This window comes from Chenopodium quinoa, unplaced genomic scaffold (assembly GCF_001683475.1).
Source record: "Chenopodium quinoa cultivar QQ74 unplaced genomic scaffold, ASM168347v1, whole genome shotgun sequence".
Taxonomy (NCBI): Eukaryota; Viridiplantae; Streptophyta; class Magnoliopsida; order Caryophyllales; family Amaranthaceae; genus Chenopodium; species Chenopodium quinoa.
Window position 1 is genome coordinate 2005271 of NW_018742577.1, and position 27878 is coordinate 2033148.

The 27878-nt window shown below is 34.8% G+C and overlaps 1 protein-coding gene across 2 annotated transcripts; it reads left to right on the forward strand.

The window, feature by feature from the left end:
• The first annotated feature begins 647 nt into the window (after nucleotides 1–647).
• LOC110720928 (UPF0505 protein-like) lies at nucleotides 648–27106 on the forward strand. 2 transcript variants are annotated; one of them, XM_021900018.1, is made up of 23 exons: nucleotides 649–877; nucleotides 1815–2033; nucleotides 2574–2604; nucleotides 2798–2976; nucleotides 3766–3925; nucleotides 9024–9120; nucleotides 12567–12736; nucleotides 13800–13963; nucleotides 17147–17332; nucleotides 17455–17544; nucleotides 18073–18153; nucleotides 18405–18548; nucleotides 18992–19074; nucleotides 19730–19871; nucleotides 20033–20116; nucleotides 20987–21148; nucleotides 21234–21318; nucleotides 22901–22978; nucleotides 23888–23954; nucleotides 24034–24139; nucleotides 24979–25095; nucleotides 25184–25240; nucleotides 26826–27106. In XM_021900018.1, the coding sequence occupies exons 1-23, from the start codon at nucleotides 731–733 to the stop codon at nucleotides 26967–26969; spliced, it is 2793 nt and encodes a 930-aa protein (XP_021755710.1). In that variant the 5' UTR covers nucleotides 649–730; the 3' UTR covers nucleotides 26970–27106. The 2 variants fall into 2 exon arrangements, with proteins under 2 accessions (XP_021755711.1, XP_021755710.1); XM_021900019.1 differs by lacking the exons at nucleotides 23888–23954; nucleotides 24034–24139; nucleotides 25184–25240; nucleotides 26826–27106 and having other exon boundaries at nucleotides 648–877; nucleotides 24979–25074.
• Nucleotides 27107–27878: the final 772 nt, after the last annotated feature.

Below are 27878 nucleotides of genomic sequence, written 5' to 3' on the forward strand. Positions count from 1 at the left end.
TGGATGCAGCCAATGAATAGAGTGGCTGGCACGCGTCGAGCGGGATCAACTCCGTACAGTAGCCAGTTAACCTCATTATCGGTCAGCTGATCCAATCGAGCACGAAAAGCGAGGAGGCGCTCCATGCTCTTGTTCGGGCATCCCGATCCCACATCCCAAGCACACGCACGAGGAATACTAAGCTCCCTCGTCAAGGTACCCTGTTGAGGCTGGAAGCACGGAAAGTACTCGTAGATCCACGCCTGCAGAAGCGTGAGACAACCAGCGATCACCTTTTTTAATAAAAATTATCTTACCAAAATAAGACCACCTTGTAGATGGATTGGGAAAAGGGTAGAGAGAAACTAGGATACATGCTTGTAATGACTCGTAAAAGCGGTCTTATAACGATAAAGAGATCTTACACAAATGTTTATCGTTATGATCCTTGTTACCATGTTTATGCATCAATTTTCATTATTATGCACATGACCCAACACGTAGGTTAGGTTGTGCATACGATTTATCGATGAAAGATTAGCACGAGCCTGATACGATTCGAATTTCTTGATCCGTATTAGACTCACAACCTACAACATAGTACATTTTTCTAGGACCTTTGGCGGGATCCGAACTCGTAACCTCAATGTCATCAACTCCACTAAGCAAGAATCCCACAACATAGTACATGGGCTTGCACAACATGACCTATGTCTAGCTCTCTTGTTTTGATGCCGGGACTCCAGGAGTAATGGCGGATACTGAAAGCATTGAACCAGCGAAAATGGTCGTCAAATTTCGAGCTCGAGACTACGCCGCAGAAGCAAAGGCACATTCTCTCCCTCGTATTCCGGCCGATCTTCATCCTCTCTCCTCTACTCGTTCTCTCTCTCCTCAGGTTTCCGTTCTCAACTTTCTGTTCATGTTTATTTCGATTAAAATTAGCTATGTTATTCGCAGAAAAATTCAATTAATTTGAGGACTCGACAAATTGCATTAGAAATTTGTTGACTTGTTCATCACTAGTTTAAAATTCGTTGATTTCTCTAGAGTAATTCGATGTGAATGATTAAGAGGAATGTAATGTGGAAATCAGTGTGTATTTTTTGCACTTTGAATTAATGGCTTTGTTTCTAGTTTTGATTTCTTAGGGTTTGATCATGCTAATTAGGTAATTTGATCATTTTTGATGTAGATAACTCAACAGTGATTATTTTCAAACCTTTGTTTCGAGCATTAAGGTATTTTTGGATTAATTTTCTGTACACGGAATGAATTTATACTTATGCATGAGATGAAGGTAACGATAATTTGGATATTATGTGAAGAAAGCAAATTATTATGTGCACTCGGGAGTGTGATGCGCATCATAGTTCATAACAAAACACATATACTCGTAGTTAACATACGACTCAGAATAAAATATTATGTAAATATGATCAAATGACATGCAAGTATAGTGAAAAACAACATTAATTTGGAGGATCATACTCAGATGCACAAAATAAGGATATTCTTTTTTCAAGACAAATTAGACAATGCATTGAAATGAATGATCTAAGCATAATTTAGAAGGATCAGATCTCTACACTGATTACACCTAGTGGAGTCAAACAGTTTCTCTTCGAAAAGAAAAATAAAAAAATTAGAACGAAACTGAGATATTTTGCACTCACTATTTTTGTGATTCAGGGTGCGATTGGTGCATAGAAAAACAATTGTTAATTAGCCTTTATAATTTATGTGAAATGCCGCCTATTGATCAATTGATGTTCATTTTAATTTTATTTTCTCTGTCTGCTTACCAATTGCTTGCGCAATAATTTGTGCTTTAGGTTGATGTCAAAGATGAAGAGAAGGATGACACTTTTGATCCTTTACGAGCATCACGTGGCAGCATAGTTGTGCCTTCCAAAAACTCAGAGGATGCTCCATATGCTTCTAAATCAGATATCTCAAGCAGTTATGTTCAACCTCTCGGGAAAGAGTGGACCACTTTTAAGAAATTCTTGGTGCAGAAGTTTCCTCCTTCTAAGACGGTTGCAGTTTCATCGGTACGCGTGGCAGTCACCTGAACATCCTATATACATAAAGTAGGCCAATATCCAAACCTATTTGAAAACTAGAGACCCAAAACTGGCTCAACCTGTATAGGTACCTCAAAAGACCCCTAATTTCAATATGATCCGATCCTAACCCAAACCTGAATTGAATGGCCATTTTGTCATCTCTACTAAGCAAATACTGTATGTCTATTGCTTGCGTTTATCCCATTTACTATGCTAGATCCTGGAAGTTCTTGAAATAATCAAGCTGAACCTTTTTGTAGTTTCCAACGTGTCGTAAGAGATATGCCCTCTTCATGCTGATATTTTCTTTTGAAATGAATGTTTTGTGTGACAAAGATGCCTGGAAAACTCATTAGAAAACAATTAATTGTCTTACTTCTAAATATTGTTTGGAAATTTGCTAGTATCTGACTGAAGGAATCATGGTTTAGCCTGAATATATTCACCTTTCTCATGTTAGAACATGTAATGTCTTTACTCTTTAGTAAGCTGTTTTATTGACATCTTTGTTGCCATCATTTCCAGGCTGCTGATTTGGTGGTCAGAAGTCATAAGGGTAATAAGGATCCTTTTCTCACTTAAATTTTTTCTATGTCAATGTCAGCTTCTTTGTTTCTACCTTTTTGTAAAACATGCAAGTATACAACCCCACTTGATGTTATGACTTTTCCCCCTCACAAATGCTGCTGGTTGCCTCTTTAATGCTTTAAGCTACCTTATTCATTTCGAAATGATGCCTATTTATGCAGCATATGAGAAATCGAATACGCATTTGGATGAATTGGATGATCCACTGGGATCAGCTGTTGAGGATGTAAAATTTATCTCACAGCAAGAGTATACTGCAAGATTAAGTGAAATGAAGAATGAAATTCTTTGTACTTGGGCTGCTGGTGATCATTTTAAATCTCTGAAGTTATCTGTTAAGGCAAGTTGATGAAGCTGTAGGTTTTTTTTCATTATCTTTAGTTGGACTCTGGCCTTATGTATTCCAGGCACCTTGCCCACATCTTCATTAACATTTCCTAGTTAAATCTAATAAGCTGCTATATAGATGAAGTGATCTTTGTATTTTAGTTGAAAAATTCTTCTAAGGCCATTTCGTAGTTTCTTTTTACTTTCCTTATTCAAGATCATCAAGGGTTTTAAAATTGTGGTTTTTATGATAAAAAACTTCTTAATTAGCAGCAAACAGAGAGTATAAAGAAAGAGTATAAGTTACCTCAGAACAACCAGACAGACATAACAATTTCACTGTCAAGGAGGGCATATATTTATCTGGAGAGTAAATGACCACTCTAGTTATTTTTTATGTGCTTGCAGTGGTTTCCTTCTGGGTTCACATATGCTTCTATGCTTTAATTGTTGGTGATTTCCCCGATTTACTTATTGATTTGCTTCTCTTCTGTGTTCTAGAAGCGATTGTAGGAGAAACTTTGCTTGCTCTTTTCACCATTTCTTGTGGTCACTCAGGGATTAAGGAAATAAGTTCTCATTGCTTCCGACAAAGTTGCTAGACAAGCCTTTTTTTTTTGTGGAATCAGAATTGTTCATTTTACCTCAAAAAATAAGTTTTAGATGAGTCCGAATTAGTTTAGATAAGGGATTTCATTTCTATTTTACAACTGAAAATAAATTCAAATTTTGTATTTTCTTAAGCCCTTTTCATATTTTTCTCTCTATGTAACATGGAATTCAGAGATTGCTTAATTTGCAGGTTGCTAGGCTATTGAGGGATACAGCTTTGCTGCAATTTTATCCAACCTTGTTTACTCTTGCTACTGACATATTGGACATGCTTGGTGATATGGTATGGCAGCGCATTAAGCAGAAGGCCGAATTTTCAGAAGATGGTTCACAGAATCATGCTTTGCCAGGTTTTTGTCTTGTTTTTAATCATCGTATTCTGCATTTTTTGGTTCTTGCTTCATCCCCCCCAGCTGTGTTGCTTTTCTCTGTTGATTGACTTTTTTTTTTAATTGCTTTAACTCTTATATCTTCATCCGTTTGGACATTATATTGCTACAGTCAATATCTTGATAAAAAAAAGTGTGCACCAAAAAATTAAAAAAAAAAAAAATCATTTGTGGGCTTTGTGAGCGTAACATAGTATGAGATGTAGTCTCTATTTCAATCAAGTTCTCCCTACAAAGCAAGGTCATTCCAAAAAAAAAAACCCTCTCTTATGTAGATACTGTAACCTAATTACCTAGGACATTATGATGTAATTCACCCTAGATCAAAGATGCACCCTAACCTAGCTCAGAGGAAAATGGTTCCTTCAGAGGTATCTTTTAATTACTGGTTGGATCAACTTTGAGATTTTGAGCAGCCTGGGTGTAAAGTTGGTTGCATTTGAACGCAGTGTTGCACAAACTTGTGAAGATGAATCTTATTGTCTCATTCTGTGGAAATAGATATGTGACTCAGAGAGTTTCCTCAAAATGTTTTCTCCCAATAATTGTGTCATGTGTGACAAAGGTGTAGAAACTGGATTTCCTTTTGCTTTTTTTATCTGTAAGGGGTTGGGTCTTTGTGGAAAAGCTTTTTTTGATTAGAGGAGCAGTTTTAATGGTGTTTTGCAGCTTCTGCTTTTTTGATGGTTTCATGCTGGTGAGATGAGCTGGTATTGGAAGGACTGAAGGAGCATACTGCAGAAGTGCGAGGGTTATGGATGGTGATGATTTGGGCTCGTTGGCTGAAGTTTACTGATCATATTCTCCATAATTAAGTATTTAAGTTTAGTTTAGTGGATGTGTTATAGGATTATGTAATATTTTTGAGCATCTTTGTGGTCTATGCTATCAAATGCGTTTTCTACTAATTATAAATTAAATTCCGGTGTGATTGGCATGCGTTCTTGTAGTTTTCTTTTAGGGCACCTTGCCTCCTTGATGTTTTTGGTTCTTATAATCTGGAAAATAATTCTTCATTTCAAGGCAGAAGGTGACTTAGAGGGCTTATTGAATTTAATTCTGGTGAAAAATACTACCTCTGTTGAAAGTTTTTAACATTTACTATTTGCACACAAATTGAGGCAATTGAAGGGAGAATGTTGATGTGCTGTAGGTATAACAAAAAGGTGGGTGAAGTAGGATAGATAGTGTAAGAGGGTCGGTGAGCGTAAGAAAGGGTGAATAAAAAAGAGTGAATGAAAATATTTATATATTGTGAGGCAAGAGGGTTAGAGTAGTAAATGTTGGGGTTGTTTATCCCAAGTCCCACATGGAAGAAATAAGGAAGAGATGACTTCCTTATAAGTGGAAACACACTCCATTAGTATGAGCCCTTTTGGGGAGGTGCCCAAAAACAAATCCGTGCAGGCTAGGCCCAAAGGGGACAATGTCATACTAGTGTGGAGTGAAGTGTGTGTGCAACCTGACAAGGTGGGTGACGTGGGCCCAATAAATGGTATCAGTCAGAGCCGATGGTTCGATAGGATAGACACGAGCATTATGTGTGTGGGACATTCTCTCAAATGTGTGACCTCGCGATTTTGGGGTCTTGCGTCGAAAGTCCTCCTGAGGCTCAGGTGGCGTGTCCCGTGGTGATAGCAGCATTGCAAGGTATTTTGTTGGAAGGAAGGCCATTAGTATGTGGTCCTATGTTTGAGGGGAGGTTTGTTGGGGTTGTTCATCCCAAGTCCCACATGGAAGAAATAAGGGGTGACTTCTTTATGAGTGGAAACACTCCATTGGTATGAGGTCTTTTGGAAAGATGCCCAAAAACAAATTAGTGCGGGCTAGGCCCAAAGCGGACAATATCATACTTAATGTAGAGTGGAGTGTGTGTGCGGCTTGACAAGGTGGGTGACTCGGTTCCAACCACTGGAATCAGAGCGCAGGTTAGAGGATGATTTCCTTATAAGTGGAAACATACTCTATTAGTATGAGGCCTATTGGGAAGATGCCCAAAAATAAATTCGTGCGGGCTAGGTCCAAAGCGGACAATATCATACTAATGTGGATTGGAGTGTACGTGTGGTCTATTTAGGTGGGTGACGCGGGTCCAGGTATCACAGCGCAGGTTAAAGGATCCGTTGTGGGGGGAAGAGCTTCTCGTAGGAGAAGAATTTGAGAAAATACGACGGTGGTAAGTCTCGCGGGTGATAGCTATAGCTGCGGTACAAGTTGATAGATCTATGCTACGGAGTTGTAGACTTTTAGCCTTGTGTCGAAAGTCCCCTTGATATTGTGATGGTCAAGTGGCGTCTTCTGTGGTGGAAGCGACGGTACAAGAAAAGGAGATATAAGCTATGAAGTTGTAGCCTTGTATCGAAATTCTACCTAATATTGTGTTGGTTAGCTAGCAGGCCTAGTAATGTCGATGGTTAGGAGGCGAGTCATGTGTGTGATAACGACGGTATAAGTCGTTTGCAGAAGTAGCTTGAAGGCCGATAACAATTTTTGTTATCCAAAGGGCCAAGTTGTTCGAGGCCATAAAATCGAGACCGAGTGGAAAGGGTCTGGTTTTGTGATGTTGTAGATGTGCTCGGTGATTTGGGTCGAGGAAGGAATTTGTTGGGTTAATCTCCCCTAATCACAATTACCAGTAAGTAATATTATTATTGTAGTAATAATATTAATGTTGTAAGAAAGAAAAAGAAAAGAAAAAGAAAAAACAAATGAATGCATGTAGTGAAGTGAAGTGGACGGTTGGAGTCCTTTGTTGATGCATTGACTAAAAGTCCAAGTGGGTTAGGAAAGATTGGCATAATGTTTTTAATAAAACCTTGACTTTGCTTCCTAGCATTTACTCCCAAGTAGGAGGCTTGCTAGGGAAGTTTTTGGTTTATGCTATGTATAATGTAGCATTTAGCCGTGAGAAGTGTGTTTGTGAGACGGCACATACCATGATTAACGAGGAGGCTAGCAAATTGTAGAGTATGAATGTGTGTGTGAGAGAAGACACACACCATGAGAGAGTGCTAGCAGAATGTAGTGCTAGCAAAGATGTAGAAGCTTACAAGCAACTAACTGATGGTAAAGTAAATGAGTGCATCTCGAATTCTCAATGCGAAGGAGAGCACAATGGCTGTAGTAGTGAGGGAGGAATTGACGAGAGACAAACACGATATTAGTGTGAGGGGTATTTTAGGATTAGTATAAGTACCAATGTTAAGGGTACTTAGCGTAGACTGTCCCAAAATACATTGTATCTGATATTGTAATTGAGTGGTGGTCATTGTACTCCCGAATTTATTGCTAGTAAAGTTATTTTTGTCCTTGGAGATCGGGATTGTGGTTTTTCCCCTTATTGTTGAGTAGGGTTTTCCACGTAAAAATCTTGTGTGATGTTTTTATTATTCCGTATTTTATTATTCTTCCCAATATTGTGTTTAATAGTTGCTCCATCCCTAAAAACGCCCACGCACACACTTCTTGCGACTAAATGCTACATTATATATATCATAAATAAAAAACTTCCCTAACTAGCCTCAAGTAAATGCTAGGAAGCAAAGTCAAGGTTTTATTAAAAACCTTCTGCCAATCTTTCTTAACCAACTTGGACTTTTAGTCCATGCATCACCAAAATACTCCAACCGTCCACTTCACTTCACTACATGCATTCATTTTTTTCTTTTTCTTTCTTACAACATTAATATTATTATTACAATAATATTATTACTTACTAGTTATTGTGATTTGGGGAGAATAACCCAACAGTAAAAGCGGTTTGCAAAAATGGAGTAAATTGAAAGTGTTAAGAACTTTCTGAAACGGTCGAAAACAAATAGTGCTAAGAACTTTAGAAAATGGAGATAGCAACAATGACTACAATCCAATGTGAATTATGTTGATGACGGGGTTATGAGAGATCTGAATGTATGCTGAGGCTGCTTTCTGAAGGCCAGCTTAAAACCTTCTTAAGAGTAGTGGAAGGGGTAACATAAAATAATCAACAATAAGTTAAAGCTTATAAGTAAATGAAAATTTTGAAAACTCAAAAATTTGATAATATAAGTAATTCAATTTTCAAATTAATCACATCACTTTCTGCTTCCATCCATTTCAGAATAATTGCCACACTTCCTAAATTAATATGGTCCCACCACTATTTAATTATTTCTCTTTCATGGTATATAAGATTACCCCATAACATCAACTTTTACTTAGTAATAAAACCACACTACGTCAGCTTTAAACAGTATAATAACACAATCAAGGACCCACAATCCCACACTAATACACTATAGGTTTACTAAACTACATGCCTAGTCTACTATTGCAATTATTCTGAGGCAGAGGGAGAAATAAAATATAGAAAGTATACTACTTGTGATAATGCTAAAGAATGTATTGGAGAAGCAACAATGGCATATTGAGTATACATATAGTATCTGAAGAGTGAAGAGGAGTGAGGGGGGAGGTGGGAAGGAAAAAGGGGGCTAAATATTTCCTTAATACTAAGATTACTGGAGGAAAGAAAGGGGCTGCCCATATTTATCAAGGGCTTGGTGAAAGTTTATTTCAAGGTACTTTTGGCTGACTTCAGGGTTAATGTATTTATGAAATTTTGCAATTAGTCTTTCACTGTTTTGAACTGAAAAATCTTGTTGAAGAGTGAACACCTTAAATCTTCTAAGCTGGCTCAGGTCGGGTGAACTTGAAAAAGGTCTACTTGGGAACAATTCTGGGTTGATTTATGCTAGCTTTAGGAGAAATTTCAAAAGTCTTAATAACACCTTATATAAGGCCCAATAAGGTCTAATAAGGTCCCATAAGATAAGATTAGTCATAAGTTAATACTAATAAGATAAGATATTATAAAATGAAACATAAGTGAAGAGAACATTACCTTAAATCTTTTTTCTTTCTTATACTTCCTGCACATCCTTTTGGTTGTTTTTCAGAAACTGTATACTCTTTATTGGGATTCAGGGATGTCGGTAGATGCGGGATTAGTGTCTGACATTATTCTTTCCATTATTTAAGATAATTGTGGTTATCTGAATTTGTGATTGGTTAATGATAGAGGATTTCCAAGTGAGTGATGTTTGCTCAGATGCAAAAGAAACCTGTCACAATTGGTTTTGCAAGATCGGTTCCATACGTGATCTGCTGCCTCGAATGTGAGATTACTTCTTCCCTCTGTAATATGTTCCTTATTGTTTAAAGTCCTGCTTGCATTTAGATGCATTGAGGCACATATAAATGCAGATAACTTGCACTGAGATCCTAACATCCTCATTCACTTACCACTGAATGATGATGTGAGGATCCATACATATTCAGAAAACAAATGATGAATACTCTAATAATGTACTTCCTCCGTTTTTTTTTTATAGTTGCAACAATTTGACTTTTACACTATTCATGTGTTCCACTTTGACTAGATTTGATGATTTATAGTTATGCAAAAATATAGTCATGTGGGATCTTATTAGATTCGTCTCGATTTATACTATTTTAATATCAAAAGTTTATAATTTTTACATATTGGTAATTAAAGATATTAACGATTGAAATCATGCATCGGCAAGCGTGAAAAGAGAAGTGTTGCAACTATAAAGAAACAGAGAAAATATGTCAAGGTTTTTTTTATTTTTTTATTTTATTTATTTATTTTTTTTTATTTGTGTTTTATATTCTATTATTATAATCTGATATATTTCTTTGTAGAGGCCATTTGTCCAACATTCCAACTGCTTATATCATCTGTTCGATATTCTTATTCTTAATATTTCTCTTCTTCAATGTCTCGTATGCTTTTCTGAAGAATTATTTTTAATGCATAAATGTTACTTGTAATATCTATGCACCTAGTCTGCTGATTGCTGGTCTTTGTCTTTGAAACTAATCTATAGCTAATACAAAACAAAAGCCACTTACCCCAAAATTTAACACATGTCACTTTCCCATATATATAGGTGTAATTTATAAAAAAGTGTTCCTAAGTAAGTATACACGCTACCTGTCACCTCTCCTCCACTATAAAATTGCCACGTCATTCAGTGAGAAATGTTTACTTTCTCTCTTTTTTTCTTTTAATACTTGCCATAAACCAATCTATAAAATTTAAATTGTAAACAGAATGGAGGAAGTATTATATTATCTTATAAAAATGCTTATATCAAGATTTGAACTTGAAACCATTTAGAAATTGACAAGGAGTCTTACCATCTTTGCTCTTTATTAGATGTGATTAGTTAGTCTTTTAAATATAATCAACTAAATAGGTGGTTTTTTTTTTTTATTTTATCTTTTATTTTTTACATTTTGTTAATTTTTTTTTTTTTTTGTTAAGTACTACTAGGTAATGACTAGAAGACAAATTTTTTTGTCAAATGAAGCCAACTAACGTAAATAAAGATATTTAAGATAATTATACCATAAAAGTATTTATAAAAATAGAAATTGATCTATCTAACGCATGAAATATTATAATACAATTTATTTCAATTATTAACTTTGGGGCATCGCTAAAGGTAAACACTAGTTTCTCATAAAAATGATGTACTCCGTAAATTGAAATTGTTTTGATTTTTGAAAAAAGAAATATTAATGACTTGACTTTTCCTATGTCATATCTTAATAATACTCCGTGTAACACTGGGATAGTAATACTTATACTCAAAAGCAAATTTTACTCTTCCTCAAAATATTTCTTTTATGTGAGTTGTGTAATTTGCCATAAAATCAATTAGTTTATCATTCTTCTGTTTTTTTTACTTGTAACGCTTTTCTAAAATGGAAATATCACAATACATGCAACGCAACATATATGGATACTTTTCATAGCCAAAGTTACAAACTAACCCATATTTAGGTCTTATTAGGTAATTAGTATGTAGTTGATTGATACATGTGGTAGTAACTGTTTTGACTAGTTGGTTGTAAATAGCCGATTGTTTAAAAATGTTGGGTAAATTACTATTAAGTATTAGTTATTTAGGTTTATGTAATGTACTAGCCAAAAAGCTAATTTGAAAAAGCTCCTATAATAAACTCTTTCAATAAGCTATTTATTGGACTCCCAAATTAGCTTTTTTAAATAGTCAAACCTCTAATAGGCCTCAAAGCTAAAAATTCTCCAAAAAGCTCTTTACAAAGCAAGGCCTTCACCAACTTAAGTTTCTTTAATTAACTCACCTACTTAAAAGTAACAATCTTTCTCCTCTCAACTCATACATACCCTTCTCCATTACGCCTACCGTAACAACCAATATCACCACCTACCAAACCACTACTGCCGCCGCAACCACCACCCACCTCACCAAATCCACCACCACCTCCTTTGCTTTGTCCGAAACCACCATCCATCTTTACAAATCTCGTCAAAACCACCACCCATCTTCACCACAAAACACTAGATTCCATCACCACTGCTATTTAGTTCTCCCTCTCATTCTTGAATTTACTCTCTCCTCTCTTTAATTGTACCACTGCCCGGTGGTCATAAAGATGGTGATTAGGTTAAGGAGAAAAGGAAGATGAGTTGCTTTTTGTGATGGTGGTTATTAGTTATTCATTTATATTATAAATATTTTTGATTAATTTTCTTAGATCTGGAAATTTTCTTCAAGATTGAACTATCTTACTTGGATATGGTGTCAAGTTTTGGTTTTTTTTTTTTATATTTTTTTTTATGTTGATTTTTGGGCGATGATGGAGGCAGTGGTGGTAGGGGTTGTGGAGATGGACGGTTATGGCTGTTAATTAGTGGCTTTTGGTAATCTACAGGGATGAGGTTAAGGGAGTAAGGTGGGTAATTAAAAGAGTTAATTAAAAAGTTTAGTAATGTGGGGACCAATGAATAGTAATTTTCTTAAAATGTGTGCTAAAGGGCGTGTTGCAACTATTTAAAAACGGAGGAAGTAATATTTTATTGTAAAAATCGTTTTTCTTGTTATAAATCATGCATCGCATGAGTTCTAACCTTGTCATTACTATTTTACTTCTAAATGTGTGTATTAAAATATGGGCATGTCAAACAATGCAGCTACAATCCATCCATTTTCATGATGTTGCTATACTGGAATAATATGATTTAGGACTCACATAGATAGGGACACAATTTAGCACCTATTTATGCTGATGATTAGATACAGTTGGGTTCTAAATCAAGTAAGATTTACTGATTTAGTAAACCACCTATTATTTATTTTACTATCTTTGTTTGGCATGTAATGTGCTTAATTAGTTTCTTGCACACTAATTAGAATTTGTTCCTGAGTTTTAATATTATTTAATAGGGTGTAACTATATTTAGTATGATAAAGAACTAAAGATTATTGAGTTTACCTTTATAGTGTAAACCTTTGGGTGAAAGAAAACTTTTTGTTGTTAAGAGTTTGAAACTTCGAACATATTATTAATCTGGCTTTACTGTCATTGGTCCATTGCCATTAACATCAAACTCAAGAATCATTGTTATGAATCCATCTAAATGGTCATCAAGATCCATATCAATAACCGAAGGTTTTCTTGTATGTATGTATGTAAGCAAACCTGTTATAACTTTTGACATTTCTTCTGGTATTTTCGCCACTACCTTATGAGAAATTTTGTATTTCAGCTACTTGGAGCTTGCTATATTGCCTTGTTGGCGTTTTTTACTTGATGATACCACTGATGTGATCCAACGCTTGCTGGCGATGATGCGTGGTCTAGGCAATCCCTTGGCATCTGCATATTGTCATCTATATATGGTCTACTGTGTTCAGAAATTACCTTTATGCCAAAAAGGTATATTCAATTGAAACTTGCGTATTTATTTTGTGGTACCTTTTGGGTTTATTCTTTATGTGTATGCCTATGTCTTGTTATTTGTTTTTTTAATTTGTCATTTTTCTAGATATATTACGTCTACGTGGTTCATCTTCAATTTTATTTGATTCAAAGAAGTTCAAAAAGCTTTAGCTAAATGTAGAAAAAATAAATGACTTCTAATAATTCTAAATGTTGGTTTCCATTATAATTATGGTTCGAGTAATAGTAGTTATACTTCCTTAGTTTTCAGTTTTGACTCTAAATACGCAATTCTATGCAAGATGAGATAGAGTGTAACTTTTGGGGATCACTTGCTTTGTGCTTACTTTTTTAATATAGAGGACAAAGTGTGGGTTTTCGGACGGGTCCTTATGACAATTCATGTTAACCGACCCTAAATAATTTTGGGACTAAGGCTTTGTTGTTGTAGGACAGAGTGTGGATTTGATATGTTTTAAGGAGAAGAAAGATTGTGGAAGAGGAATTACATAACAACTCATTGAATTTCTAGACTTCGATTTAAGTAGCAGAATATCAATATATGTGCTTAGATGCCTAGTAAATTATTCTTCTTATGTAAGAAAATCAATTATTGAAATCTCACCTAGGAGCTAATTTCAAAATGCTTATTTAAGTAATTAAGAACTGAAATTCACAATGCCACACATGCCTTTCGTTGTCATGTTAGCTGGCGTTTTTAACCATTGACGCAACAAGCTGATTGCTATAGTGTTCCCTGGATAAAAAGTAAAGCATTTAATCTGAAACACGTTTTGCACAATATTTGCTATATGAGACTAACTCAACTAGATACCAAATGGATGAATTTTAAGCTGAAGACTTTGAAGTTGAAATACATGCATGCTTAATCTTGATTTATCTCACCTCAATTTTGATTGCCTTTGTATTGGGGTTGCTTGTGAGATAACAATCGTTGCCTTATCTATTGCTGGAATTTCCGCTTTTCTCTTACATAAATTTTACCATTCTCTCAGTTTATATTAATTATGATACCATTCATAAATTACTCAATTTGCAGGATATCTTGTAACCTGCATTAAAGACATTAATCGCATGATGTTACCTCTTGTGTCATCGAAAGAGACCACAGAAGGTAGAAACAATGAGAATTATCAAGTCCTTGTTCACCTCATGGAACCACCCATGTGGTACATCATGAAATGCTTATTTAAGGATCATCAGGTCAGTGAGATATTAAGTATGTAACTTTAGTGATTTCCATGTTATTTTCATGCTCATTCCCATAGGACCACAGTACTTAGAAATTAGAGTGCTATTTGAAGATTTTTGTTCTGCAATCTTTTTCAGGTTATTCTTTTCTTAATCTTAGTCTATGGTTTCTTTGGATCTGTCTTTTCTTCTGTTTATTTCCCTCGTGCTTAATGGATTTTTGTAAGTCTTGAACTTCTTTCATATGGCTTTTCCTTCTTCCTACTGATTACTGATCTTATTCTCTTGGGACTATAAGATTCCCCTTATCTTCAAGGACAATTTCTTCTCTTTCATAGTTCTCTAGAATCTGGAGCTTACAAGTTCATAGATAGATATGAACTTTAGTTCATGCTTTCTGGTTTTATTAGTCATTAATGAGTTTAGATCTTACACTCTTGCTATATTAATTTCATTGTCTTTTCTTTTTCATGTATTAAATTGCATTTGCATCAGATTCAAACTCTGTTTTGACAAGGAATTGTTGTTTGAGAGCCAATGAGTGCTTTTATAATTTGTGCTGGCAAGAATGTTTTCACTACTAAATTTCATCAAGTGTGATGAAATTCTTGGCAATAACAGAAGCCAAAGGTGTTTTGTGGTTGGCGTAGTCTTGACATTATTTAGGATATACAAGATCTTCAATTTTTCTAGTATAAACCTAAATCACAGGAAAACTAAGAAGCAAATCCTTGTTTCTGAATAAGTAGCTTTGCTTGCTTCTAGAATTTCAGGATGCGGCTGGATCCTAGGTCAGATTTTGTCATGCATATTATTAGTTAAGGATACATATTTGCTGTATATGAAAATCATTTACGGAGTATATTGAAATAGGACTTGGTGTGCTGTACTCCTCTGTTAGCTAGTAGAGTGTTGTAACTACACCATGTATCAATGAAAGACAAAGCAGGGAAAAGCCTTGAAGAAAAATCTCAAAGCTAACCTTATAAAACTATTCTAGTCAGTCCTAGAGTCCCCTAAACTGCTATTATGTACATCTCTCACCACAAAACAGAGTATTTCCAATCTAGCGTGTGACAAAGGTGATTTGCTGGTGCATTAACATAGATTGCTGACTGCAACCTTTAAATCTTATCAAGTCTGGTCAGAAATAGAAATCTTAAATCTGGAAATTAAACTAATGAAAAGCGTGCTTAGCAAAAGCTTAAACAAAGGTTTATATATCAACCCCGCAAATTACAAAAACGATTAAAACTATGAGTCTATGGAGAAACGCGCGCCCGATCGGCGAACACATGCTCGATCGGGCCCGCCATTTTAAGCTCTCTCCTTTGTTGGGCATCCGCCCAATCGGGCGAATGCATGCTCGATCGGGCCGGCTACCTTGAGCTTGGCACCTCCGTTTGGGCTTCAATCTTCACTTGGCCCAAACCTTTTACCATCTTTGGTCCTTAAGCTGGAACTTCCTTTCACGAACTTAATCACCGAAGTCTTCGGCATCCAGCTCCAATATCTCGTATTGGCTTGAAAAGCTTGAAAATCAAGCAATTCCTACCAAATGAACACCAACTCTATGTTTGAGTAGTTTAATTCTAGGGTTTTGGGGATCCGTGATTAATATGAAGGGATAATTTATTATTGTTGGTTGTTGATGTTGCATATTAATTTCTTATTGGATTATTTTAATTCTGTTCAATTAGATTATGAATCGAGCAGATTTAATTTGATTGTGATAGTTTAGCAATATTGATTTTATAAATCGAGTAGATGTAATTTCGACATAAAAGGATATTTTCAATAGGAGTTTTAGCTTTAATAAATGCGAGAGCGTGTTAGTTCTAATTCTATGATTGATAAATGCGTGAGCCGGTTAATCTGATTATTTGCAATATTGGTTGTTGATTGTTGTACTTTAGCCCAGAGTATTAATTATTGGCGAACCTATATCCTAGGCTTTTTATTATTGATAATATGCCTTAGTTTAATTATTGCTCTAAATTATAATTCATACAAATCTCACTCGTTTCTTGATAATTTAGATTTTAATAATTTATTAAGAATAAAAGAACATTGTTTCCCTTTAGATTCAACCCTACTTCCCTATCTATTTTAGTTAGTGGTTTTAGGAATCACTTTTGATCAGGTGATACGACTTTAGCGTATCAATTATCACAAATAGCAATGCAAAATTGCTGCTGATAAGAAGGGATCATATGAATCCAAAAGTCTAGTTTATTTTCTTAGTGATTTAGCTGCTAATAGAGCGATGCTTTTGCTAATTGTGGGTTCTATTGTTTAAAGCCGATGATTCCTTTTCAGTGCTGGAGACTGTTATATGTATATTCAGATGATGGTCTGATTTTGGAATCTTCAGCATTCCCATGTTTCCAAGATGCAGTAGGTGAATTTTAAATGTTTAATAACAAGAGTCTGTCCCTAGTCATGTGTTGGATGCATGATTTGCTAACTGCTGACATTAAGAAGGCATTATGTAGAATGCTGTTCCCGCTGAGAGTTATGTGCATTATGCAACCTTGAGGCTGTATGACATCTTCTCAACCCCAGTGTATAGGCTTGACAGTACAACTCTTGGTTGTAAGGATGATGATGATGATGATAGAGTAGTAGACTACTGGACTGTCTTAAGATGATGGGTTAGTATCATTTGTATTGTACTTATGTCCATGTTACATAGACCAATAGTCCAATATTGGAGGATTTGTCATAACTTAGGATTGTTATCATGCACTGTGCCTCATCTCACTCCATTTGCAGTTTTCAACTTCATTGGGAAGGATTGAGCTCTTCCTGGGTGAAGACCTCTCTGGATGTGACTTACCATTAATAATACTATACACTATCTAATTTTTCCATTAATATTTGTTCTGTGCTGAGAAGAAAGTGTCTTTTTTGCATTGCTTTGTAATACTTTCTTGGACTTTCATTATTGAATATCCATCATAGTCTCTTGGCTTAGAAAATATTTGTTTGTAAAGTATATGTATGTTCTCTTCTGGGGAAGGGGTGAGTTCTGCTTACTGATCTATTACATTGTTGGTATCCCTAGAAGTTTGCATTTAATACTTGTCCATAGCTCTCTGGTTATCTGTGTAACATAAGTTATAAAACATTTATACGTGTAATGCTAGCTGACACTGTTTTTTTTTTTTTGTTTTTTTTAATCATTTTTGAAAGCAAGGATGCAATATACTTTTCGAGCTTGGAATAACAAGGAATTTGTCAGAGTTGTTTGGCGAACATTCTTGTGTCTCACTCAATCTTCATCATCTACTCAAGGAACTCCCACCTGAGGCTGTTAGATCTAATACTCTGCACATTCTTGACCTCATTGCGTGTGGCATTGGTTCGTCCTTTGATCAGGTATATTAGATCTCTGTGTATCTCTCCTGAATTGAAATCTTAACAAACATATATCCGATGTATGCTTTCAGGCCAACTCTTCAATAATTTTTTATTTTTTTTCCCTTTCTCCCTATTTTTAGTGTATGAATTTCCGGCTCCTTGGATTCAGGCTTTACGAAACAGACGCTCCTGTGGAGATCGTCAATGTGGTTTTGGAGCGAGTGATGCAGGTCTCTTATGTTTCTTACATGATTAATTCATTCTTTCAGTTCATTTGTGACCCCTTGATCTTTCTTGATGTATAGCTGTGTTTTTTGCAATTGTTTGCTTGTAGTTTTTGATCCTGAGGGTATTTTATCTTATAGTTCAGGGATGCATATATGAAATAAACCATTTTGTTTCAGTTAGATAAGTGCTTGATATTAGATCCTGATTATCAAGAGCTAATACCTGCCATATTGTTCAGCTTTTATTGAATACATGCCTTTTATCCTCTCATCTCTATTCACTCTTAGGTTTGCTGAAACAAAATTATCCATGTGTGTTATTCTCAAGCAGAGGCAAATAGATTAATCATTGATGTTGGATGATGGATTGTATATATCTGCAGTTACCATTAGAGTTGGAGTAATCATGGGTCGGCTTTCAGCTGATTGTATATCATCAATTTTCATGATGCAGCTTTTAACATGGAGCATGATTATAATTGCTCTTTGCATCTTCCTATCAATTTTGCTGACTAATATCTGGAATTTCAGGATGTTATTGAGTACCAAGACCTGGATAATTTCCTAAAAGTCATAGATGGTTATGTTGATGTTGTCCTTCAGAATCAGATGGTGAGTAAGAATAGCTGATAAATGATCCTATCACTGCAGTTGTTTGAAAACAATATGCTTTTTTTTTTTTTTTTTTTTTAATAAGCTGATTGTACATCTCTCTCTCTCTCTCCCTTCAAACTAAAAGTATATTGTTTTAATAGTTGATTTGATGAAAAAAAAAGGTGTAAATACCGGTTTATTTTTCTTAACCTGGTAGAAAATTGTAAATCCGTTAGTCCTTCCGCCTAATCCACACTATTGTATAACAGAAAGTTCAATTGGAAGGGCTACTTGAGAGGATTGCAGAGCGAGCATGTAACAAATGGATAAAAGACAGTGAGCTGGAGAGCTTGCAGTCTGTTTTTATCAAGATTCTTAGTCATACAAAGTGCTTGGAAGATATTATAGAGCTGGTATCTCTCCTACTGTCCTCACATTTATGTGTCTCAGGTTTGGTTAGATGTGTGTATGTTGTAAAAGTTTGCTGGAGCACAGTTAATTTATTATTATTATTATTACTCCTCCCATTCCATGATTAGTGTCTTTCAAGGTTATGCCTATACAGACAAGTTACGTAAGTGTTTCATACAAAACTAAGTAGTATATACATTGGTGTTTTAAATTGCAAGTTTTAGCGCATTGTTATTGTAATTACAATGTAATGTGATAAATATACTCTGCCATAAATTGCTTTGCTGACATATTATACTCCTATCACATTCCCTTTGTAAAAGAACATATAACTTGAAATGTGTGACCATATGAAGTATTTGTAAGCTTTAAGTTTTATGTTTTCAATTGAAGTTACTGGAGTATATGCTAGTCATCTCAATATCAGTTTTGATGGTCATTGCAGAATTTCTTTGCTGAAATCATTGATGTCATGCGTGGGGCTTCAAAGAATGCCATCAATATGCGTATTCTTCAAATTGCTACCAGGTACATAGTAATATCTACTTTGGTCTCACAGTATACGATAGAGATTATACAGGATAGAAAATATGTAATAAACGATATGAGAAATGAGCAGTTAAGCAGAAAATAACCTCAATGTCCTCCACAACATCCTACTATGTCATTTTGGCTGAGGGGCAGGTGGAGTGATTGTTTCTGAAAAGCTCACTGGATTTAATTTGGAGCAAGTAGATTGAGCAAAAAAGTAGCACTGATGTAAGCTAACATTATTGGAGTATTTTTTTAAGAAAAAAAATTTCAGGATATCTTGAGAATGGATATGCGATAAAAAATATAGAAGAGGGTGTGAATTGAATTTAGCTTAGATGTTTCAATATGTGTATTTTCTCAAAGATGAAAAGACTAACTGAATGGTATTTTAGCAAGCAGCCAATTACAGGTTTCAGTATCTGCATTATGTGCTGTTTCTAATGGTTGAGATTTTTTTTTCATATGAATGCTCCGACACTGATCTCATGTATCTCTGCAATCAAAAGCCTTTTCAAACTCTCTGCAGTAAAACATTCTCAGATATCTCTGCAATTAGAAACCTGAGGATTCAAGTCTTTGCTTTAGGGACTTGTCTTAACTAATTTCAGTTGTCTTCATGTCTGCCTAAGTACATCTTTTTTCTCTATAGGAGTGGATGTATCAGGTGTCCGACTACTATACAGTTTCTTTTCGAAGTTTGTCAGGGTCTGCATAATGCCAAGGGTTCTTCAGACATGCTGGACAGTGATTATCAACCTTTGGAGCGATTATGCTCTTGTTTTGTGCACATGGTAACAAGTCATATATACATAATTTCAAATCCTCAATCCCCCCCCCCCCCCCCAAAAAAAAAAAAAAAAAAAAAGTAACTCTTTTCTGTTATTTGGTATCTCTCTACCATCATGTGCTGTTATGGGAATTATAGTTAGTGATTTTGGTAATTGTTGAGCAGGTTGATTTTGGGACAGAATGGGAACGTCACCTGGCATTTTTGATTGAGTGTCGTGCAACTTTTGCTAGTGCAGATGAAATCAAGGTCTGTACTCTCTTGTAGACATGCCACTAGTAAAGCAAAACGATGTCATGATTAGTTGCTAAATGTTTTTCCCTTTGCGTGTGCTCTCATAGCCTTGATAAATGAAATCTGCCATTCTGCCCTCATCAATTAAACAGGGTACTTAACTAGAAAGATAAAAGGCAAGACCTATGGATTGTTTGTTAATTGGTATTACAATTTTTATAGTTTTTTTGTTTAAATAGATTTGGATTACGAAATTATTTTGAATGGATAGGTAAAAACAACAGTTTATTTATTGCTCATAATGAGATGATATGTGAATAACTTAATATGTTTGTTCTTTGGAGATGGTGAACTAGGTCGAATATTCAGTCTCATATACCTGCTATGTATTTCTTAATGTTGTGAAGTTGCTTCTCTGTCGATACCTTTAAACTAAGGATCTGACATACATCTATTATTCAGTCTCTTGCTAATTCTTATTTTTTGGACATAACACATAACTACATTTCTTCTTACAACCTCTTTGGACTAACAATAATCCGCCATAGGTGAGAGCCTTATAAAAGGCATTGATGCAATGTTTTGGCGTGTTAATGTACCCCGTTTGAAAAAGCAGTCCACATATATTATTTTTGTGGTTTAGTAATGTTAACTGTGGCCATTATTTATCAACAGTACATCGTACTAAGGCATACGTTGAAGAATTTTGCGGTGATTTAGAAGTACTGAAAAAGAAATAGCACATTTTAGCATGATATATATATATATATTTGTAGTAGTCAAAGTTTGAAAACCTTGACCATTGAAGTCCAGTATGAGTTTTTATTTTGAAAAGGACATAATAATTTCTAGGAATAACTTATATAATGTTTCCATTTGTTTCAGGAAACTCTCGTTCATCATGCAAACTGCTTAGTGATGAAAGCTTTGAAGGATTCAAAGCAACTTGTCTCTTTTGGCAAGTCATGTTTAGCATTTTCCGAAGCTACAATTCCTTCTGTTGCGACTCCTGTAAAGCAGTTATATCTATATCTTGAGACTGCTGAGGTATGAGGCTTCATTGGTTTTTGTTGTTGGACTAGGTTTCTGAATACTGAGAGTAATCACATGGCGGTCCGTTATTTACTTCCAGGTTGCATTGACCAGCAGCTTAGTTTCTCATTCAGATGGATTAATAGATTCGACCATAAGCTCACTTCAAAATTTTGTTGCCCAGGGTTAGTCTGTTGCCTTTAATTTTTAAACATTCTTTTTTGTCGCTGGTTTCCTGCTTGAGCTTTTCGTAATTTGATACCTGTTTTGCCAACCAGATATTTCAATGTATTAGCAGCTCATCTGAATCGGTTACTATTTAAGCCATTGTTATGTACCAAATGTTGTGGTTCCAAGTGAGGCACTGTGAGTGCATTCTACAATAGCTGGCTGGTGAAAATGCTGGGTCACGGTTTCTGAACTTTATTTTTCACTTTAGTGTAGTTGCACAAATATGTACTTTTTGGTGATTTAAAATCCAAGAAATTGGGAAAGGAAGCACTTCACAAGTTCTCATGCAAATTTTGCTGGAGTAATATATTGGTTAAAGTGAAATTCACTGTCCTACCAAAACTACCTGTAGGGTCCTCCACTATCTTGGTTGTTTTATACGACCACAATCCCTCTATGATTGACAGACTGACTTTCTTCTCTGATTATAATTATTAGTCCCAAAAGATGTGTTTTTATTTAGCTACCACAATTATTCCTTGCTGAACATTCATACTGTACTTTTGTATTAATAACTATAACTGACCATTAATAGAAGTCGCTAAAAGAGTGAAAGGTCATTTGGAGACAGTCAGTTTTAGTGGGTTTGACCTGTAAAAAAATGCATTTCTTGAAATGAGTCATTATTAAAATTATTAATTTTTTTCAACAAAGTCTAAGACCTACCTTCACAAAAGTGGTATGTAAATTGTTTATTTGTAGAGACATTTATCTATCTCCATTCTGGTTCATTTAGACATATACTGGCATAGTGGATGTGATTAGCTGATAACTGATCAGTCAACTAGTAAATAGAGGGAAAGAGACTTCGGGAAGCAAGAGAGACAGAAATAGTGGGACTGCATGTGAATGCTGATCTTGTCTCTACAGATTTTTTGGATTGTAATTGTGAAATCATCTGTTATTAATAAAGAATCCTATGCTAGTATATAAAATAAAATGTTACTGTCAAGATTTCCACCTGACAAGCAATTTTTCTGAGAAGCACAACTCCATTATCTTATACGTCCAATTGGGCAAAGCTCATTCCTGCCAAATTTTTACTTCTCTGTGGGAAACTTGCCTTCTGTTTATGATGTAAGATGTCTCTAATGATGAATCCTATTTGAATAGCCTTGCTATTATTGTTAAGAAAAATGATGCAAAATCATAATTTACTCTTAGGTTTAAAAAATCTCTGACATTTCAGAACTACCACTTGAGATTTGAGTGAATGAAACTTGAACTCCATGTATTATGTAAGAGGCTAAGAGCTTGGTGACTTTCTGCTGCAGCATACTCACTGATACTAATAAATGTCTTATTTGCTTACCCTGGCCATGTATATGGATACTCTGGAGTTTGGTTTGCTTTTGATTTTTCTTGCTGTGTTACTTCATATCATGTGTACATTCACTGGTCAGTGATAAGTGTCTTATTTTCTCACCTGGCCATGTATATGGATTCTCCGGATTGCTTTTGATTTTCTTGCTGTGTTACTTCATACATGTGTATTGCAAACTGCAAAATCTTTTTAACATTTATTTTGTGTTGTAGATTCAGTGACACCGCTTGATGTGGATAGAATCATCTGCATAATACAAAAACTGTGCAGCCTTTTGATCATGGTTCCAGGTACTATAGATGGACTTAGATTGTAATAGACTACTAATCTGACTTGTATTTCTGATTTAACTAGGCTAATAAATAAAGATTAAAGCTTGTGTCTTTGATTGATAATGGCAGAAAATTGGATACACAAAAGTGATAGGTTAATAGGTTTATGCTATTATTCTCCTTGATAACTTTAGGTTATCACTCTCTTAGTAACTTGAGGTTACTCTCAACATATTTCCTCACAATTCACATAATCCTCTACTGCATACCCTATCCCCTATTTATACTAAAGCAATTGTAAGGAACCCTAACATTAATTGGGTTAGTCACTACTGCATCAGAAAATCAATTAGCCCTATTCATGTTACTCAATGCCTTAGTGGAACATTAATAACTTTTGTTCGTTTATGCCTTGTTGTCCTCTTTTGCTGCTGCTTGTCTCCACCCTTGGTGTGTTGAGCTGATTCGTTACATAGATCTCATCAATTATAGCCAAGTTTAATTTTTAAATATAAGATTATTTGAGCTGCTCTCATGTATGCGTAAGGTTGCCAAAAAAAAAAAGGTTTGCTATTTTGTCAGTGTGCTGTTTACGCACTTATTATCCCATTAATCGTAAAATGTGCTATGAATCATGTGTAATATTCTAGGAAAGGAAGAAGGAGGAATTAGTCATCTCCTGTGTCTAGTAGTTCTGTGGTTAGGCAGGGCAAATTATTCAATCCAACTTTTGAGCCTTCGGCTATAAATTAGCAAGTACGATTCTGCTTTGTACACTTCCCATCCACTTGAACAATTCACCATTCCCATGATAAATCTGAACATTCTGAAGTTAATTTTTTTTCCTCACATCTTCCAATGACCAATAATCTATCTATGCTTCAAAGTTTTCCTGCCAGAATACTGAATATATTGCATCACTTCAAGGTAACCCTATGCGTGGAGTCACCTTTATCCCAAAGAGCTTACTGTCACTGGTTAATTCTCACTCATTGTAAGTTTTATTGATACCAAACAGAATCATACTTCCGATTCTTTGTTTTCCACCCCTTATTTATGCAATTCATTCTCAGGCAAAAAACTGCAAGATTGAGAGTCAGAATATTGTGCGCAAATATTATTATGCTGGCAGCATTATCACAGCATAAACTCCCATACAGTCCTTGTGGCACGAAAGAGGTATTTAGGAAACATCTTTTGTTCATGTCGACAATGAAATTTCTCATGTCACTCTTAGGAAGCTTAACTTTTGTTATAAAGAGAATATATGACTGTATTGCTAGTTAATAAATTAAATTTTATTTGTGCTTGTTTTCGTTACTAAGACCACATAATTTTTATCCCCTTGAGACTCTGTATAGGCACCTCACTTCTTGGTGGTTGTATATACTGCCTTCGATAGGGTGTAGTATTATCCAACTTGCAGTTCATAAATAATAAGAGAATAGATTTGGGGTGTCATTTATATATTTGATATACGAAGTAGTATTTAATTTAAATATTCCTGAGAACTTAGTGTTGTACCCCAACTCCCCAAGTAGGCTAATAGGAGCTTCTTGAGTTTCATTTTCTGGCTGGCTGCATGTGTATGAGTAGTTGATTATTTAGCGCCATATTCTAATGGGCTTCTCTTAATGCTGATGGCCTGAAGGACTTCTCTTGAGTCCCACATGAGGATTTTCTATTTAGCTGTTTATTTTAATAATTACCATGTTTGAGATGGTTAATTTTGCCTTGTGAAATAAGTGAGAATGATGTAGTCTATTTTGAATGGATTGTCCGTATGTGTATAAAACTTATCATTTTAATGTTCTCATCTTGTCATCAGGTTTGATGGACATGAACCTTAATTGCATTTTTCCCTAAAAGTATTCCACTTCCCTTCTTTTATAAATTTGGAAGCTGAACTTGTCATTACTCAATTAAAGGCTTTATAAGTTACTCAATTAAGATGTTATTCATTTGAAATAGCTATATGTTTCTCTCTTGCTTCTTATGGTATAGAGTATGTCATGCAGGTTCCTGGTAATGATCTCCTGCATTTTGATGATCTGTACTATCATGAGGAACTTGCATCAATTTGTGGTCACATTCTTCCGGATTTTGTTCATGCAGTTAAGGAAGAAGCTTCCCCGGTATGTTTATCTGTCTATGCATTGTTGCCTTTATAGCTGAGTTTTCATTATTGGTTTGTTATGTTAATAATAGAATGTCACTATCTAGATTGCTCGGGGAAGCCTTGCGCTCGAAGCTTGCAACTGCATTGTATCAGCCCTCCAGGTTTGGTCCTGATTAGTTTCACCAGTGATGCCTCTTATGATTTACTCCCTCTGTTTTCTTTTAATATGCTTACTTTCCTTTTTTTAATTTACTTGCACTATTTTTAGAAATGGGACCCACCACTTTTACTCTCACAACTAATATTTTTATATGTCACTTTCACACTTTACTTTCTCTCTCCTAAAATTAAATAGAATTCTTGGTTTCCGTGAAAAGAGAAGTGTGTAAATTAAATCAATCAAACAATCAAACAAAGCCTTAATCCCATAAGTGTGTACAAAAAAAAAAAAAAAAGAAAAAAAAAAGAGAGAGGAAGTATTTGTTATTTTTCACCCTAGCATCTCCAGCTTCCAATATATATGATAGATGTCAATTAGGATACTGCTTTGGTGTCCTGCCATTGCTGTATAAGTCTTACCACCTTACCTTCTTCCCTCTGCCTGCCTGCTATGAGTAAGGACTAGCATTTAGGGTATTGACTTACTAGTAGGGATTAATTAAAACTAAGTGAAAACATTTTGCTTGTAATGAATTGCTTAAAACGAAATGTTGCATGGAATGTGAAAGCATTAGAGAAGAGTTGAGATTAAAGATGTTAGGAAGGGAATGATAGTAAAAATTATTTCTTGGGGGAGGGCTGAGGGTAACATAGAACTGAAAGCTTTTTGATGATTCAAGCCTTTTATGCAATGTGGTACTACGCATAATTTTTTCTGTTGACTGTGGTCAAGTGGGAATATAAGAAAGGTAACTTTTCTGATGAGATCATTTTGGAATCTTGAACTGAACTTGAAAAGAAAGTGTGCATTTGAAATGCAATCACTGTTTGTACATCAAATACTCTTTTTTTTGTGGCACAGTTTTATGTAGCAGGGTGTGCATGTCTCACTTGTACTAATATAGAAGTGTACGCTGCCCCTTAAGAGTAATAACTTAGGTGCTTGAGAAAAATTGAGAAAAACCAATGCGGAAATGATTTTGCAGCCTAAAATCCTTTTAAAAGGAAATGGATGTGTGGATATAGTGATGCATATGTATGTATGTTGCCCAATCAAGGAGTTTATTTTCCCAGGCCATAATATTCTGATAAACATATTATAGTGAGCATGTGCCAAGCATTGATAGGTTTAGGGGCTCATTTATACAACCTTTAAAATTCTCTTCTGTTTGTTCTACTAGTCTTTTACTCGCAAAGCATTTCTCAATGATAACTTAGCCTAGCTAAGATTTTTTAGATACCAGACATGTTTGATCTTCATTCAATGTCATGTATGTATATAAAAAGGTCATGGGTTCAAAAATCAAAACTTGCATCTCTATAGTATTATCAATGGTTACAAAATTTGACTAAAATTAAACTTGGAAATGTTAACATGATGGGAAGGCGGTAGATTAGGAATAAGCAAGCGCACTAGCTACTAAGCTCACTTAAGAGAACATGGTGCAAAGATAGATAGACATGATACTATACCTCTATTGACAAAAACTTAAAATGAATTGAATCAAGGATGAATATGTTGATACTTGTAACGCATGTCTTCAATTTTATTGTTTATTATTTTTATATGCAATTCAATTTATGCAGATAGACGAAAACGTATCAAGTATCTGCAATGAATTGGTGGAGATTGCCCGATCTTGTTTGAGCACGAATCACAAATACTTATTGTCAACATCCAACTTCTTTGTTGCCAATCAAATGCGTAGTGTGACAATATCCAATAGCTGATGGTATATATATCATGTAATTATGTAATCATTGTTTTTGGTGTAATTATTTATCAAGGCAAGATGGTTAGATGACTTAGATCTTAGATGTGATGTATACATATTACTAATTACTTAAAATATAGAGTAATTGTTCTAGATGCATTGATCTTACTAGTTACTACAGCTTGTATTCTTTGAGACAATTGCGTAGTAACTCAAGCTTTGTGAACTTCAAAAATTTTATAAAATTTATCATAACTTGTCTTATTACTTCATAGCATGCCTCAACTGTAATTTGCAATTTGCAATTTATCTCTTGAAAGCGAAGTACTTTGAACTTCACACCTTGGTGTTGTTGAAATTGAAAGGGGTTTCAACGCTTAAATAGGAACGAATCATCAAAACAATGAAATTTGAATTGGTATGTTTCGAAATTTGGAACAACTTGAAAATGATAATTCGACCCATCTAGGGTGTATTATTGAATCACCAATTTGTTCAGTTGATGCATTGTTTTGTAACATAGGAGTTCTCAGGTTGGTTACTAGAGTCACAGAAATTTATGTCCTAAAAAAATAAGAGGAAATGATAGAAGATGAATAATGGGTGTAACCTTCTCATTGAAAATCATGGAATAAACAGAAGATAGAAGAACAGCTTTCATGGATCACCCAAATATTATAAGCAATCAAATGTCTTTAAAAAAAGATAATAATTATAATTACATTAATATTCTAAGATAAAGGATTATGATTGTTAGGTCTTTTAATTATGTAGAACTATAATTCATACTTTGTATAATTTTTTTCCTAATGTGTTAGGTTGTTAATTTCTAATATAAAAACGTGTTTTATAACCCATAAAAGAGAGAATTAAATTGTTATATCGTTCAAAACAACGTCTAAACTATGATTTGGAATATATTTGA